The 18,918-nt window shown below is 36.8% G+C and overlaps 1 protein-coding gene across 4 annotated transcripts in view; it reads right to left on the bottom strand.

The window, feature by feature from the left end:
* MACROD2 (mono-ADP ribosylhydrolase 2) overlaps positions 1-18,918 on the bottom strand; it is a gene marked incomplete at both ends in the record, with an annotated part of 1,814,301 nt that overhangs the window by 140,903 nt on the left and 1,654,480 nt on the right. For all 4 annotated transcript variants that reach the window (XM_084247233.1, XM_084247234.1, XM_084247235.1 and 1 more), the window contains one exon: positions 1,278-1,322. In XM_084247233.1, the coding sequence (XP_084103359.1) occupies positions 1,278-1,322 (45 nt within the window). The remainder of the gene's footprint in view (positions 1-1,277; positions 1,323-18,918) is intronic.

The following is an 18,918-nucleotide window of genomic DNA, read 5'->3' as shown; positions in this document are numbered from 1 at the left end:
ATACTTGGAATTTCATGGGATTTAATCTAAGACAGAATGACCACTTAAATGAAGACTCATTTAAGACTTGAGTCTTCTAAATACTTCCATGCAAATGGAAATTGACATTTTCACTGAATTTTTTTCTTGGGCTTTATGTTTTAGAAAAGGCAAGTGAATCTTTGTCTTTCATTAGATTCTCTCAGTAGTAGACACTGAGACAAAAGTTTGAGTACTAGTACTTAATTTGAGAGATTAGCCCATGAAGCACTATAAGAGAATAAGGAAGGAGAGAGAAAATGTAAAATAGTAAATACTAGGTGTGTTAATGAGCAAGTCCTATGGTGAACACTCATTGGGAGTGTCATATTGGGAATAGCATCTTATGGTAGAGAGCCTGATGGTTTAGAATCTTGGTGTCCAATACCACATATTCCTAACATGTACTTGAGATGTGTCCATTCTGCAGTGAGAGATGAATGTAAAGTACACACAAAAATTTTAAAAATTAGTATTAATAAATGTAAGATATCTGCCTAACAATTTTTATATTATTGGAATGATGTTTACATGTGTTATGTTAAATAAAATAGTATTTTCATTCATTTTTAACTTTTTTTCAATGTGGTAGAAATTCTGAAATTATATATGAGGTTCACATTATATTTCTCCTCAATTGAGCTGGAATAGAACATGCCTCAAGTGTGTCTGGTAGGATATGGAGCAACTGATTCTTGTCTACCATTGGTTGAGGGCTATTCCAGAGAAACTGACACCTTGATATTTTGAGTTAGCTTTTACTATCAGAGAGAAGCACTCAGCTGAGAGTCTCAAGCTGCCCCAGCTAAGGGCTCAGCTCACAGCTGTTATTAGTCACCGGTCAGATATGAGGGAACACATTTTCAGATGATTTTTAGCCCCCAGGTACTAAATCTTCTTTCTGAGTCCTCGGACCTTGTGGAACAGGATGATCAAGTTCTTCCTGCTGAATTCTTTGCCCACAGGCTATATGAGCAAATAAATTGATGTTTCAACCATCGGACTTGGGGGGGGATTTGTTATACAACTCTATTAAACTATAATCTCATTTTCCATTTCACCCGAGCTGCCTGGGAACTCAAAGTCTAGTTTAATGCTTAAATAGAAATACTAGCCATAGGAGTTAGTATACTACTTTCTCATCTTATGACCTTGAGCGTACATTTCTATTTTATTAACCTTAATTTGTCTTTCTTTGAAAAAATGTTAGCAACAAAATGATCCCTGTCAATATAAGAATAAAATCATAAATTTAATACCTGAGTCTTCTTTCATATCAACATCTTCTTCTTCATTATTATCATCTATTAAAAAATCAGAGAAAAACTCATATGAAAACTAGAAACACCAGAATGGTTCAACTTGACTAACTGAAAGAAATCAAGGAAAAAGTAAATCTCAGTAAAAAAATATCATTAAATCATGCATTTCTACTGTTTTATCTTGTTATGTTCATCAGAAGTGTAATATAACATCTGGGGTTTACATTTCCTTTTTAATAATTATTATGTATTTATAACATACTATATACACATGATATTTTAAATTTTTATTTATGAATAGACCTCTGGTCTATGAGGTATACAGCAGAGGTGTGTGTGGGGGATGTGAGAGGATTCACCAGAGATGGAGTGGAGAACAGAACAGGCAGATTGACTGAAATACACTGCTGAAGGGAGCAGCAGGCGAGACAGGAGAGGTCTGAGGTGAGCTTCCTGGCTGGGGATCAAACTCATGCCACAGTGGCTGGTGATAGCTTGATAGTGCTGAGACTTTAAGCCTTGTGCCACCAGGGAGGCCCCACAATGATCTGTCTTATAAAAATAATGTTTGCCACTTCAATCATCTTAATTACCAAGAAATAAAATAAACAGGATTTAAATGACATATTTTCTGCATTTAGTAAAGCTGTGCCTGCTCACATCTAATACCTGAAAAACATGGCATCATCATTTGGTTGTAGGTTGATGTGTTCAAAGTGTTCATTTGCTATTCCTGCAAATCCAAACTGCTGCCCAAGTACTCCCACCAGTTGCACCTTCTCTTATCTCACCGCCCAGTACAACCGACCTTTAACTGGAAAAGGAGAACTTTCTCCATGCTCTAGAGGGCATATTTGCATTTTTGAACTTCTAACTTTTTAAAATATTTTTTACATCATTATTTATTTTTTTTCCTTTTTTACATCATTGTTCATTTTTAAACGATATTTGCTTCCTCCCACCTCAAGTGCAGTCCCCATAGAATTTATTTCCCCAATGCACCCGTGCACCATCACCACAGTCCCCTGTGCTCCTCCCTCCCTCCCTCTGTCCCTCTCCCTCCTCCTCCCCTGCAGGATGTCTCTGATTTATAATTGTCTGTTTTTGCTTTGTTGTGCTTTGTATTGTTATTGTTTTTTTATACACTGATGTCTTATTTGGTCCCCCTATATTCCCCCTATTAAATGAAACCAACCAATATTTTTCTTGAACTTTTGAAGTTCTCTTAAATGTTCCTTGCCCCTGTCAGGGTCAATTCCTGTCTCATTTCCATGTTTCTTCCTTTCACTCACATGACTTCAACCAAAATCCAGGCTATCAGTGTCATCTTCCTTCCCTATGTCATGGTTTCCCAACTGCTTCTCTCTTTTTCCCATTCCTGATTTCAGTTCCTTTTCACAAAGCTGCCAAATCACTCTGGTTCTCTGGTCTGGATTATAACCGTTTAGTTAATTCCTTTTTGCCTAATGAAAAAGTCTGTGTTTTTTCAGGGTAACACTCAAGGCCATAATGTTTAGTTCCAAACACTTTTGTCACCCCTATTCTACTCATACTGCCACCTTTATGGATGGCCACAATCATACAGGGCTATTTTCAATGGGCTATTTTCTCCAGGCTGCCTTTAGTTTCTGGTACTTGTCTCAGTTCTGAAAGTGTAGCCCTTCACCATCTCTATTCACTCTCATCCCTCAAGGTCAAGCTGAGGCATCATAACATCTTCACCACTCAAGTTTGAATGAATAGTGTTCTCTTCTGCCTTCCATATTTTTAATTGCCTTCTGAGTATGAACTTTAAGGCTTTTTGGTCTTAGCTCTGCAGGCTGGCTCCTTCACTCACCCATTCATTTAAAAGATATTTGATCTTGGAGGATCATTAGGTCTAGGATAGGATATTAATAATGCCTCCTACATAGAATTGTAAGGATTAAATGAGGAAATTGATATGTGCTAAATAAACATTAGCTATGTTGTCATCAAATTCCACTACCAAGTTACTAACATATTTTCTTCCATATGCCCACCTCCTGATTATAAGTAGTGCAAAACTAAGGACCATGTCTTATGTTCTTTAATATTATCTGGTATGTATTGTGGTTTATTTAATACGGTAATCATTAAAGAAATTTCTGCTGAATTAAATTTCTGTTATTTCCTATATATTGATATCTTCTACATGTTGGCATATCATGTATCTGCACTTATGATGACCTGAAAACAATGAGGACTTTCTTCTGAATATATAAGTTACTAGCCAAATTCATTCAATATGGCACTTCTACAAGTATTAGTTATTAATGAAGATCAAAGGCCATAATGTGGAAATGGAAAATGCATTTAATTTGAGGTTTTAGAAAGGTAGTTCTTGATGGGCATGGTTAACTTTCAAAGAAGTATATATTCTTTAAATATTTTAATTTTTAAAAATTAAATATTTACTTTTAAAGAAGTAAATATTCTTGAGATACTGTAGAAATAGTAGTGATTTTCTATATAGTTCTTTTATTCTATGAAAGCAGCTTTGGAAAGAAGAATTACTACTTCTTAGAAATATAATTTTCTAACCAAATGATTATCAAAATGTTGTAAATTAAACTCTTTACAGAAGCTTCCTGGAATTTACTATAGTTAAGCAAAATTTTATTTTTCACCATTGTCTAACATCTCTATGACAACAGACTATGGACTTTCAGAGGGGGGCTGGAAAAAAATCTCCAATATTACTAGGAAAAGATCCAGGAAGAGTCAAAGATATCCTTACTTGCCAAATATGTAACCATTTGTTGATCTGGCAAACAAACTCTCAATGGGAGTCTATTATATTCAAGAATTAGTGTTTGGGTCAATAGAAAATACCAAGTTGACTCACACACTAAAAAACTATCATTAGTGAGGAAACAAGGACATGCAGATGGATTTGAATTAGTGGTAGAGAACATTCTGTGCTATGACAGAAGCTGTTAGAGGAGGAGTAGATGCTTTCAGTCGGGCTACTGGGAAAGGATCTTAACAAATCTGGCATTAGAGATGACACTTGAACTAGACGGTACTGAACACACCTTCCCCAGACAGGCCCCCATGTGTTAAAGGGTCAGACTGATGTTATCTTTCATTCATTTACTCATTTCACCCCTTTACTCATTTGTTCATATTGTAGTTAATGGTGTCTTCAGCATCTGTACTCGGTTGCTCAGGTTAATTTTGAGGTCCAGATGTATATAGCTATGTAATCTTGAGTAAATTATATAAATCTGTACTTCAGTTTCCTCACCTAGAAAATAGGAGTAATAAAAGAACGAGCCTTCTAGAGTTGGTAATATACATAAAATGCTTACAAAGAATGAGCATTCAATAAATAGTATCACTGTCGTTATTATTATTACTACCTTTACTACTTAATAACCATCTGTTGCTTACACCATATGTGAAAATTACGCAAAGCTCTGAAGACACAGGTCAACAATCCCTTTCCCCAAAGAAACCACAAAGAAGCAAGCAAATGACAAAGAAAAATAAAAGAAAAATCAGAAGAGGCAGTTAAGAGATTCTGTGATGAAGGTAATAAATTCTGTTGGGAAACAGACAAGAGGCAGGTAAGTCAGAGTGAAGGCCTAGGAAAACTTTGAGAATATATAAGCCTTGAGCTGAGTTCTAAAGGGAAAATTGGAGTTAACTAAGAGAAAAGAGAGGCTACAATAGAATCCCTGAAGATATGGGTGCCCTACCTATACCCAATTCTTCCTGACACTTCGCTCCCTGTGGCTGCTGCTGATGCTGCCCTTCCAATCACCAGCCCTGAGGGCTTTTCTGCGTTGCTAGAATCTACTGAAGGAAGATGAGGGAATTAATATTTCTAGAGCAGCCTTTCACAAATGACTCATAGGTTTTGCTTCTCAGATATACTGATTCTATATCTGAGCATGTTCTATATCATTGTCCAAACAGCATCTCCCCCATTCTAACAGTGGAACTGAGACTAACTTCCCAATGGTAAGAGACTTACACCTAACCTTCCTTTCCCTGTCTCATATCTCCAAGCTCTGCTGATGTCCCTGAGATTGTTACAGAGACAACTTCAAAAAAAGGGGAGGTGCCATGTGCTCCACCCCACTTAATGAGTGAAGTAGCTGAGCTTCCAAGTGAAGCTAAAGAAAATGGAAGGCAGGTGGGCTCAGGGGAAGAAGAAAGAATAGTTTCTGGTTTCTATGGCTAGACATGTAAGCTGGTAACTGCTGGGAAGAAGACATGGAGGAAACATGTAGAGACACTTGAAAGAGACACATGGGGTGGGTGAGAGATCCCTGGGGAGGCTGACAATGGCAGCTGTTGCCTTGATTTGTACTTTGATTTTTTTTCTTTTGTCCTAGCTTTCTGGGACCTGCTCCAGAACCCCTTTTCAATGGTTCCCCACTAGAAGATGCCTTAGATTTGTGGCAAGCCTTCAGGACTTAGTGGCTCTGACTCCATAACAACTCTGCTTGGCTGGGCATTTGCCTATGAGAGGATGGGTATTTGGGTGATTTGTTGGAAAAACTATGACACTCAACACACTCAAATACATTGAAGGAAATAGACTATCTCTGAATGGCTGAAGAGAGGAGATGTAGAAGAGACTGTGAATAAAGTAATCCGTTCTGACTAGATGGTAAAGGATCTCCCATGTATCTACAATGGGTATTTTTTTCATTTTTTTATTTTAACATCTATCATTTTTTATATTTTCAGACCATATTTTCATCCCCCCACCCCCTCAGATTGAGTCCCCATAGAATCTCCTTCCCCAAGGCATCTGTGTACCATCACCACAGTCCCCTGTGCTCCTTCCTCCCTCCCTCTCACCCCCTCCCTCCTCCTCCCCTGCAGTATGTCTCTGGTTTATAATTGTCTGTTTTTGCTTTGTTGTGTTTTATACTGTTATTATTATTATTTTTTACACTGATGTCTTATTTGGTTCCCCTATATTCCTGTTGTAAGTGAAACCATCTGATATTTTTCTTTTTCCTTCTGGCTTATTTCACTGAGCATAATTCCTTCTAGTTCCATCCATGTTGCTGCGAATGACATGAGTTTATCTTTTTGATTGCTGAATACTATTCCATTGTGTATATATACTACATCTTCTTGATCCAGTCGTCTATTTTTTGGCATTTGGGTGGTTTCCAGGTTTTACCTATTGTAAATAGTGCTGCAATAAACATAGGTGTATAGGTGCTCTTTTGAATCACTATTTTTGTGTCCTTTGGGTAGATCCCTAGGAGTGGAATTGCCAGATCGTATGGTAGCTCCATTTTTAGTAGACTGAGGAACCTCCGGACAGTTTTTTACAATGGTTGGACCAGTTTGCACTCCCACCAGCAATGTAGGAGAGTTCCTTTTTCACTGCATTCTCGCCAACATTTGTTGTTACTTGTTCTTTTGATATGTGCTATTCTTACTGTTGTAAGGTGGTATCTCAGTGTGGTTTTGATTTGTATTAAAGCCGCACTTATATGAACAACTAATCTTTGACAAAAGAGCAAAGAATATGCAATGGAACATGGACAGTTTGGTCAATAAATGGTGTTGGGAAAACTGGACCTCCACATGCAAAAAAAAAAAAGAAACTAGACCACTACCTCTCACCATGCACAAAAATCAACTCAAAATGGATAAAAGAACTGGACATAAGACCTGAAACCATAAAATATATAGAAGAAAATATAGGCAAAACACTAGAAGACATACATCTCAAAAACATCTTTAAAGACTTACCACCCAAAGCAGTGATAGTGAAGGCAAAGATAAACACCTGGGATTACGTCAAAGTGAAAAGCTTCTGCACAGCAAAAGAGACATTAACCAAAACAGAGAGACACCCCACTGATTGGGAAAAAAATCTTCGCACTCCATCCAACAGATAAGGGAGTGATGACAATGATATACAAAGAATTCACACGGCTCAACAAAAACAAAATAAACAACCCAGTCAAGAAATGGGCAGAAGAACTCAAAAGACATTTCTCCAAAGAAGAAAATCAAATGGCCAAGAGGCATATGAAAAAATGTTCTACAATGGATAATTTTATGGATCAGGATGACCGGGCCATGGAGTGGGAATTTTCTGACATTTGCCAAGTGTTATTTTGGGTGTGCTTGTGAGGATGTTTCTGGATGGAATTACATTTGAGGTGGGGACTCGCAGAGTACCCTCCTTAAGGAGAGTGGTTCTCATTCAACCAACTTAAAGCTGTTCCTTATGCAAGTAAAAAAGACTCTTCGTGCTAGACTACCTTTGTAGTGGGGCATGAGATTTTCTACATTTTTTGGACTAAAACTCAGCATTTTCTAGGTCTCCAGCTTATATGATTTTGGACTGAAATTGTGCCATCAACTCTTCTAGTTTTTAAACTCCTATTGGAACTATATATTCAATCTTTCTGGCTCTGTTTGCATAAACATATTATTGCTATTATATTGCTATCAGTTCTCTTTCTCTGGAGAATATTACTATATCAGGTTGAAGCATTTAAACTTTATCCTGAAAATTAAAAAGAAACTTTAAGCAGAGGACTGAAATACTACCTTCTGAGTAATAACATTTTTTCATGAGAGAAGTTTACCAAAAGCCTAAAATTCATGTCTTATTATTTTAGCATTATTTGTATTAAAATCATGTATGGAGTACTTTTGGTCTGCAAAGCACCTAATGTCCTGTTACTTATTAGTGAAATCTACTTTAGTTCAACATTATGCTATATAATGAGCTTACTTGAGCCACATTTATGCAACAAATTTCTAGCAGGGATTTTTTCAAACAAAACCAGGAACCAAAAAAGACAATATATAAAATAAGATGATGGTCTGTTGAGATAGGGAGTCATGCCATTCAACATTTGGAAGCAGTTCACAGACTGATGGAGTGTGGGCACAGAACCACTGCCCTTTATAACATTTCTTCAAGCATCAGACTTCTTTGTTAGAGGACAAAAATGAAATAAAAGGTTCTTAGCCAAAGTGATACTGAAACCATTTCAAAATAGAGAACAATCCATCAGATGGTATTATTCTGTGTGTTCAGAAATATCAATTCCAGAAAATCCCCTTGCCTTCCGAGGCAGAGACCACCCACAGGTTCAGGCTCCATTTCATCTTAAGGAACCTCTTTGATGTTAATTTCATAACCAATGTGGTTTTTATTCACTACATCACTCTATGTCAGATTATCCTGTTGAGTTCTGTGCAAAAAAAGCACAAATATGACTAAAATTCTTATTTTGATAAAAAATGAGAAAGAAAACCAACTAGTTTTCCATGAATAACAAGTTTTCAGAAATAGGTAGTCTCAGGCACTTCTTAGGGTAGGGTCTGACCTAGTTTGAAATCTTTAATATCGACTTCCCCTTCTTTTATGGGAGAAAGAGTCAAGATGTATGATTATTGTCTTAATTATGCCTATCTTTGGAAAAGCATTTGATTTCCCAGTAACAAATAGCCCCATACTTTGATAAACAAAGTATACTCTGCATTTTGCAATGACTTCAAGTTTGTCGTATTCCTTTACTAGCGTTTCCAGAATTAATATAACACTTTAAGGGGAATAAAGAGTAAAGGCAAACCTCACAGAACCAATGGCATCATTATCATCTGGGAACTTGCTAGAAAAGCAAATTCTCAGATCCCACTAAAGAGATTGAATCAGAAACTCTGGGAGGACAGACCTAGGGCTTCATGTTTCAACAAGCCCTCTAAGTGACATTGATACGACTGAAGTCAGAACAACTGGTCTAAAGTACTGATATATGTGTTGGAGTAAAAGCTGTCAGAACAGTAAGTGTTCTGCTTTATGGATATTCAAGTTGAGCTAACGTGTGATATCTAACCAATATGATTCTGGGAACAGATTGCAGGGGCTAAGGAATAAGTATTCTTTCCATAAGATAACATATGCTTCCATTTGTGCTTAAATCACCTGACTACCATGTTGCTGAATGGCATGGTTATTATGGTTCCTGGCTAGGACTATTAAATTGGCTAGGAAATGAGATTACATTGGAGAGTGGCTCCAAGGACCCTGTTGCATGGGAGGCGTGTTTTATGAAGTAGTTACCCTCATGAGCTATTGAGGCATCCTCTCCACTCCCAAGAGAAAAACAGGAAAGGTACCTGAAAAAGGTCATAAAAGTCCCTTGGCAAAATATGAGGGACATAAGCACATACAGGCTGGTTTGTCAAGCAGAGCAATTACAGTGATCTTTGTGGGCCTTTTATTTCATGTACTCTCAAGTCCTCTATCTTAAGGCTTACTTTCTTGCCAGTCTTCTTTAACATTCCTTATCTTTTTAATATTTTATTAGCAAGGGCTTCTAGGAGCAATTTGCATTTGCAAGAGAAGGCAAATGTTTTTAGCAAAAGTGAAGTGCTCCAATCTTTTCAGCATTTCCTTGGAGTAGGGAGAACACTGATCGCCTTAAGGTTTTTTGTGAAACTTGACAATGCAGAAATTCCAAGCAAAGAATGATAGATAAAGGGAAGGTCCAATGGTGGTGATCTGGCCATTTAGCTGAGAATCTAGACCATGGCATCTAATTTTGCCGAATGTACTTTCTTGTAGGTAATTGATAGGGATAGGTAAAATTGAAAAAAAAAAAAACTACAAACCAACCAACCAAACAAAAACATTTCCCTAAATGGTTCTTGGCTAAGAGGAACACTCAAATCTCATTAATTTATAAATACATAAGTAGGAGACACTGCTTACACATGCTTAGAAAATTGCATGATTGTGCCATTCTGGGCACAATATTAGATATGGATTTCAATATTAGATATGGATTCAGGAAGACAATGGAGTGAAGGAGATTTTGAATTTAGTAATCGGACATGTTGACTTACATTTGAAGGACTCCCAGCTGAGAGACCTGTGTGCAGGTAAGTGTACCAGAGACAGCTGATAGGAAGAGAAGTAGAAGAAAGAGTATGATAAAGATTGCCCAGTCACGTAAGACAAGGACTGCAAAGGGGCTGGTGAAGCCATGTGATCAAATATGCACTGGTTTCAAAAAGCATGTTCAGCCCATCAATAAACTCTGAAAATCTCAAAAAGACAGTGGTAGCAGGGTAGTCATCATCACTGATATGAACAGCAAGTGAAGGGGACAGACAACTCTTTAAAGACACATGGCTGAGAGTAGAAGTTAGGCCCAGACATAAGGTGGAACAGGGGTTGTAAGATTTTCATTTCTCCATTGTTTACTTTTATCTTTATTTCACTTCTGTGTTATATTAGAAATTACTTCATTCATATACATTCTCAAAAGGGTGCTTTTTCTTGCATTTGCCTCCGTGTTTTCAACTAAGAAATAGTTGGGCTTTCAAAAGCTCTCTGCGTGAGTCTCTGTAAAGACGCCCATACCACCCTCCCTTCTCAAGCAACATTTTGTCTTGTCTTTGTTTTATGTGAACTTTCTAATGAGATCAAACTCTGCTTAGTGAAGGCTCGTGTCCCCAGGTCTTTATTTGTTCTGCTGTTTATCAGCATTTGCTACACACACTGCACATTCTCCCCTTTTGAAGGGACAGATTGCTTTCGGTCTATGCCTGCTGCTTGTTCCTGCATTCAGGTTGCTTGGTTACAGCAACACTTCACTGGGTTTTCATTGAAGGCAAAATTTGTTTGTAGCTTTTGAGGCCCATCAAGTGGAAATGGTTAGCACCCATTTCCTTAGAAGGCAGTCGATTCATTTATATCACATTATAGAAAGTGTGCTTTGTATAATTCCAAAAATCAATGTGATCCACACATTAAAAGTGTACAAAAGTGCACAAATGTGCCAAGTCCCTGCAAATATTGATACTTAAAGAAAATTCTGAATTTTTTCACTCTTGCTTTTCTAAACACTGAATGTGCCATTTTGGGGGAAAAGTCTAATTCACATTGGGTAAGCTGTTTTTCTTGTGTTTCTTTTACTTTTCAAAGACAACTGGTAAATCAGTTTACTGTTGCTACTGGAGCAAATTTTCACACAGTTGGTGGCTTAAAACAACACAAATTTATTTACTTAGAATTTTATAGGTCAGAAGTCTGACATGACTTCTAATTGGGCAAAAATCAGGATGTCTATAGTGCTATCTTCCTTCTGGAGTATACAGGGCAGAATCTGTGTCCTTGCTTTTCTAGCTACCAGAGAGACCACAAGCATATCTTAGCTTATGGCCCCATTCTTCCATTATCAAAGCCAACAACGTCTCCTCTTTCTGAACGTTCTTCCATAGTCATGTATCCATTGGATGCTCCTACCTCCCTCTTTCAATGATTAAGGCTCTCATGATTACATTGGGCCTACCCACATTATCCAGGATACCATCTCTATGTTAACATCAGCCAATTAGAAACATTAATTTCACTACCTTGGTCACTAATACAGCCTACAAGTTTGTCTCCTGATCATTGTGTTGACTTGACAAGAGGAAAGAAAACCTTGTGCCCATGACCCCCTGTGCTTCACTATCATTCTTGATAAAATGTTGACTGGGGTGGAGGTAAGAAGAAGAAGGAATGAGTACTTGTAAATGTGCCATATGCTTATAGTCACCTAGCTTTTTAGAAAGTCTAGCACTGTTATTGTGAATAGAAAAGCATATCAAAGCCTAACACTGAACAACTGTCCATGTTTTCAAGATTTAAGTATTGCTTTCCTGGAAGACATATTGAACTGCTGAAAGACTTTAAGTTCAGAAATGGCCAGTTGTGTGTCTTTGGGCAAATTACTGAGATTTCTCTAGTCTCTGTGCACTACTATGCCAGTTAAAGTGGATGATGAACTTATGCAGTAGGATTATTATTGTTCCTAAGGATTGAATTAATCCTTCCTAATATGGGATCATCATATTACTCTCCCACTCAAGGACTTACTCTTAGCTTCAACTGCTTATTATGTGGTGGTAAGTGACCACCCTTCTCAGTCAGAGATTCATAAATTGGATATAAGCAGCTCACTTATTTCACAAATGATCCCAACTGAACGACTCTTTATTTTATGTCACCGATGCAGACTCCTCTATTCCTGTGCAAGTGCCCATTCTTCATGGAATGCACCCCACCCACTGTGGTCCCCATACATATTTGCCTCTGCTTTCCTAGGTACTGTGACTATTTTAATGCCATATTTGATTATTTACTAACATGGCCTTCCAACTTTTCTGCATAATATTTGCCTCTCAGGCATATTATTAGAACTATATCTTGAGCCTCCCTGGTGGTTCAAGGGGTTAAGACACAACCCTTGAAGCTAGCCGCAGCCTTTGCAGCACGAGTTCGATCCCAGCTGGCCAGGGAGCTACCCACATGGCACAGCAGACCTCTCCTGATATGCCCGCTGCTCCCTTCAGCAGTGTGTTTTAGTCAATCTGCCTGTTCTGTTCCCCAATCTGTCTCTGGTGAATCCTCTCACCACCCACACCTCTGTTCTTGTATGCACAAATAAGTAAATCTTTAAAAAAAAGAACTATATCTTACATATAGCAGTGATCAAAGCCTTGGGCACATAGTAGGCATAAAATAAATTATTTGTTGATTAATGAATAGAAAGATAATGAATGAATACAGAGAAAAAAATTATAACATCGGTGAGAAGGAAAGTGTGTAGGAGAGATCAGGTGAATGCTTTCTCATGTTGGTTTCCAAAGTGGAGGTGGAGGTAAAAATTGTGAAATATGTGCTCATTTGTAAAAGAACATAGTTAACAACAACAACAACAACAAAAGCCTTGGGCAAAATGCTTTTTCTTTACCATGGAAAGTGAAAAATATATGACAAGAAATGTTATTCTCTCATTTAGCTATTTAACAATACTGTGGTGTCTGGGAAAAAAAAAGATTTTTTTATAGGAGACTTACATATTTACCTCTCCTTTCCTAGGTCCTATTTCACTGTAAGCTCATAGCATTTTAAAATTCACTTCAATAAGCAACACCTATATATTAATATTTAGAAATTTTCTGGATTGCAGACATACAATGGAATATTAGAAATGGCCTCAGCTGTTCACAAAATTATCTTTTCGTTGGTAAGATCAAATAAAGTCAAAAAAGAAATTACAACACAAAATTCCAGTTGGAGCTGCCTAAGATTGTGTATAATTTGGAAGACAGAAATAAATGACATAAACACAAAGTCAAGAAAATAAATGAAAGACATATCAGTAACATTTACCACACAGTTTGAAGATGATAAGCAGGTCAAAATAACAGGAACCTTATTGAGAAGATCTTGATTTTCTTAGAAAATAATGTGTGAAAGACACAAGCATCATAAAAATATAAATTTGGGATTTTCTTTATGGTGATTCGTTTCAAAGAAGGTAAATAAATGAAATTGAAATATGTCTACATACTCAAAGAAATAAGTAAATGACATGTCTATCAATATTTGAACAAAACCTATACAGTTTAGGTAGACATTGAGATTGTTTAAATATTTAAGTATTTAAGAAGTTACGAAGAAATAATACACAAACTTGACCTTGGTTATAACTTTAGCATTCAAATTGTTTTGTGTTGGATATAAAAAAGAAAATCTGTAATAAGGCCAAAAATCCTTTTCAGTAAAGTTTATAATTTATAAAATTATTAATAATTCCTATATGTTTTAATATTACCTACTACTAATTTATACTTTTCAAATATGAATTTTTTTTTAAGATTTATTTTTATACAAAAACCAGGGTACAGGCCAGATGTGCGGGAGGATGAGAGGATTCACCAGAGACAGAGTGGGGAACAGAACAGGCAGACTGACGAAATACACTGCTGAGGGGAGCAGCGGGCAAGACAGGAGAGGTCTGCTGCACCATGTGGGACCCTCGCTGGCCAGTCGGGATCAAACCGTCGCTGCAGAGGCTGCTGACAGCTTCACAGCATGGCACTCAACCGCCTGCGCCAACAGGGGAGGCCCTCAAATATTAATTTTTTTTTAAGATTTATGTATTTATGCATGCAAGAACTGGGGCACAGGCCAGTGGTGCGGGAGGTGAGAGAATTCACCAGAGACAGAAAGGGAAAAGAACAGGCAGACAGACCGAAGTACACTGCTGAGGGGAGCAGCGGGTGCACCCATGCTGCACCATGTGGGTAGCTCCCTGGCTGGCCGTGAGTTAAACTCACACTGCAGAGGCTGCAGAGGCTGCAGAGGCTGCAGACAGCTTCACAGCACTGTGCTCAACCCCCTGCGCCACAAGGAAGGCCCTCAAATATGAACTTTTTTAATGTGTGTACCATTTCCCAAGGTCATTTTTGTGACAATGAATCTTCTTGCAACTTGGACTTGGTAAGCTTTATTGTCTTATGCTGTGCTTCAGTAATGACTCCAAAATATTAGTGGGTCAGTTAGCTCATTATTTTGCTCTATCAAGAACTGAGGGAAAATATCATCCTCTTTTATTTTAGATGTTTTCAAATACTTTTTGAGACTCATAAACATGAATGGCATTCTCTGTCTTAGGCAGAGCTTCCTTGTGACAGATGGCAGGTTTGGGAAGGGATGTCCAGTGGCCATTCACCTACTCATCTGCAGGAAAAAGTGCCATGCTGTCAGAATGATTTGGACTGAATTTGATTTTGAGATCCTTATACAGTATCAATTCAACTTGTATTAGAAAATGTGTATACTGAAATTATTTTTTCATCAGTTTTCTTAGCTAGCTATTACTAAAAATGACATCTGCTAAATATATTTAACCATTAATAAGTTCACATAATTATTATTTTAGTTAAATAAATTTCCTAACTAGAAAAAATTGCATTGTTTTTAAGGTTAAAATTTAGACATTTTCATTTTGAATCAGTTGAGCTTGGATACTAGTTGGGGGCTCAAATTTCTAAAATTTAGACATAGTTGTTGACTCACATGATCATTTTATCAACCAGTATTCACTACGCCAGTGGTCAATGACAAAAGGAAGAACTTTTAGCCAAAGAAGCAATAAGCTTTGATTTCTGTATGAAGAACAATGGGTGAATTTATTCTTCTTGCTCTGCATATTGACCTTTGCCTACACACTTACTCATTAGGTGCATAAAAACTATGTAACACTTAATCACATTTTCTGAGATGATTACACTGGACTCATAGACACAATGGGGGGATGGTTTCAAGAGTGAGTTTAAGCCAAGAGGACTGGGCATTTGCAGTCAGAAGTCAAAGCATAGGAATCTGTGGCTATAGAGAGAATGGAACGAGGGTTAGCCCAAGTCTAGGTTAGGGGCCATGAGTCAAGGAAGCCACATGTCAGGTTGAAGGCACAGATTCCAAATCCAGTTCAACAGATAAACTGGGTAAGATGTCAACAGCTACAACACTTTGAAATAAACCTAATCCAAAGAAAAAGTCTGCCTCTCTGGCCCAAGTGAAATAGAAGGAGGGTAACAGGAGGCCAGAGCTTCTTAGCCTTGACAACTCTTACTGGAAAATTCTTTGTTGAGGGAAATTGTCCTCTACATTGTAGGATTTTTAATGATATCCTTGATCAACACCCACCAGATGCCAGTAGTCCTCACCTCTCACAATGTGACAAACAATGAAAGTCTCAAAATATCCCCTGAAAAGCAAAATCACCTTTGGCTAAGAATCACTCCACTGAATAAATATAGACTTTACCTAAAGTGGGGGAGGAAGAAGGTCTGGCCATGTATTTCTCAAGTTTCCAACATGAGGATTCTTTGATATAGCTAAAAATAACTATAAATTTGATGTTGTTATGAGGAAAATTAATATCTCTAAATTATCTATCAATATGCAGACTCTAAACAGTTGATTTCATATTTCAGATCAGTCATTGTCTTTTCCTGTTGATTTGTCCTCAAAGAAAACTGCATACAATAAACCTTAGACATGGAAAACCACAAGGATAAAAGAACAGAGTGATTTCTGTGTTTAATCATACAAACATTATTCATGGTAGGTTAAACAATGGTGCACTGTAATTATAAATTATTTGCAAACAAAGTGTGTGATAATTCCATAAACCACCACACTAGACTTCCAAATAATACACTTGGAAGGAGATAGGCGAATGTGGTCCACCCACAGCAAGATATGTATCTGTTGAAATAAAATCGTTCCCGGTTTCTTTTCTTTAAGGCTGCCACTGTATTTCTGTGATGGATCCTATTATGGTATGAGTTGTGTTTCCCCACCTTACTGACCTCAACATTCATATGCTGAAGTCTACCTTCCCAGCACCCCAGAATGTGACTCTATTTAATGAGTCTTTAAAGAGTCAATAAACTTAAAATGAAGTTATTGGTTGAGTACTGGCAAATTGTTCTTATAAGAGGAAGATATCAGGACACAGGCATATAGACAGAACACCTCGTGAGGGCTCTGGGAGAAGACAAGCAGACGTCAGCATGTCAAAAAGTAACCAATCCTGCTGAAAAGTAACCAACCCTGGGTTCAGAATTGTGAAAAAGTAAATTTCTGCTGTTTCACTCACACACTCTGTTACTTGCCCTAGATAACTAATATGGGCACTTGCTATCTTCCCACTGGTCATGCTGTAAGAACTTTTGACTTCCCAGTGGCTACTCACCTACCCACCTGCAGGAAAAAGCACCACACTGTCAGTATGATTTGGATGGAATTTCATTTTGAGAGCTGTGCTAAAGTACCAATTCAACTCATATTAGAAAAGGTTCTATGGGAAATTTACAGGTATTAGAAGAAAGAGAAGCACTGAAACTGAAAAACAAGGAGCAGCAGTTGAAATTAGGAATGATATTTTCTCAGTGCTCCAAAAATATCTTAGAAGTTGACCCCAACTTTCTCAGAAAATGCTCCAAGGAAACTAACTTATTTGTGCCATGTCAGATATCATCAATCTTAAAACACAAATCTGTTGTTATCTAATGAATTTTCATCAAACATGCAATATTTTCCATATCTAAAATATAGGGTTATATAATATATACATTCTAGTTCTAAAGCTCATCCTGAAGATTTACTGATTTAGTCCATGTATCCAGCCAATAGAAAGTAATTTATAGGGCCTCCCCAGTGGCGCAGCGCTTGAGCACTGGGTTGCGAAGCTGCCCGCAGCCTCTGCAGCTCCGGTTCGATCCCCGGCCTCCAGGTAAGGGTCCCACATGGCACTCAGACCTCTCCTGCCGCCCGCTGCTCCCCTCAGCAGAGTAATTCGTCAGTCTGCCTGCTCTGCTCTCCTCTCTGACTCTAGTGAATTCTCTCACCCTCCCGCGCTTCTGACTGTACCCAGTGCTTGTATAAATAAATAAATAAATCTTAAAAAAAAACAAGGTTTTTTTAAAAAAATAAAGTAATTCATAAATGTCAGCTATTATCACTAATGTTAATATTAGGTGGTAATCATTCACGTGTTATAAATTTAATATGATCTTTTTTAGTCTTATTGTTTTGTAAAGCATTTAGTCTAAAATTCCTCATTTTGAAATTTAAATACATGGTATTAAAATACTTTCCATAACAGAGTATTGATTCAATATAAGCATGACTTTTTTCTAAACTATTATCATTATTATATTGGGAAGAGTTAAGAAAACTAGTTAGAGATACTTTGAATAATGCAGTCTATAGGGGAATATATGGCAAGTCAGAAAAATTATATTTCAATTCAGAATGGTATGTTTATGAATTAACCATAAATTTAAATTTTGGACAAATAATGTATATCATCTATATTAACAGTTACATAGTCCATCAAAGGTCACCCTTATTTTATTTTTCACATTTAGAACTTACAAATGATTGAAGCCTCTGAATTGTAAAAATATTCAACAATATTAGAGTATTTTGACATGTAGTTTTAAAATGTACTTACTATTATAAATATGCCCTGAAAATAATTTCATAAGCATAGCATGATTCAAAGTATCGATGTGAAAGTGAGGATGATTTTATTATCATTTCACTTGCTCAATAGTATGATACCTTTTGGATTTATTTAGCGTAGCAATTTTTCAAACAATAATTTATATGCATAGTTATTAAATATATTCTAAGAGCACTGAAACTGTCTTATTTTTAAAAGCTCGTATGATTTTTTTGTATCATTGGAAACGTGTGGTGATAGATTTGTTTCAATATCAATGGGTCATATTTATGCAATGGTTTCTTTGTCGTATTTTAGAGTGAAAATAAGTTTAGAAGACATGCAAATATTCAGAAATCATTTGGTTCTGTTCCTCACTTTTGATGTGAGAAACTGAGATTCAAGAGATGAACTGGCCTCACTTAAGGATTGAGATTTATGTTATTTCTTGAAGTCTCCAGAAATCCAAAATTTATAAATTTTCATAAATTATGCTGTGATATTGATAAGACATGAGATTACTTGCATAACAAACCATAATCAGATGCTTTTTTTTTAAACATGAATGAGCACTTTTTTGAGTGCTTCAAATACAGAAATGTGGGCACAATTAGCTCACCGATAATATAGCAAATAAAATAAATAATAAAAAAAGACTATTGAAGCAAAAAAGTCATAACATTACAAGGAAAATTTTATTAAATTCAAACATTCCAGCAATTATTTTTTTAAAAAGTTATTGTATGTTATATACTCTGTTAATCAGCGCTGCTCAAAAATGAAGAAAGTGGAGTAAAGAAGGAGGGGAAAAAACTATAGGG

This window comes from Talpa europaea (assembly GCF_964194135.1).
Source record: "Talpa europaea genome assembly, chromosome: 11".
Lineage (NCBI taxonomy): Eukaryota > Metazoa > Chordata > Mammalia > Eulipotyphla > Talpidae > Talpa > Talpa europaea.
Note: the sequence above shows the minus strand (reverse complement) of the source record. Positions and strands in the feature narration are given on the sequence as shown.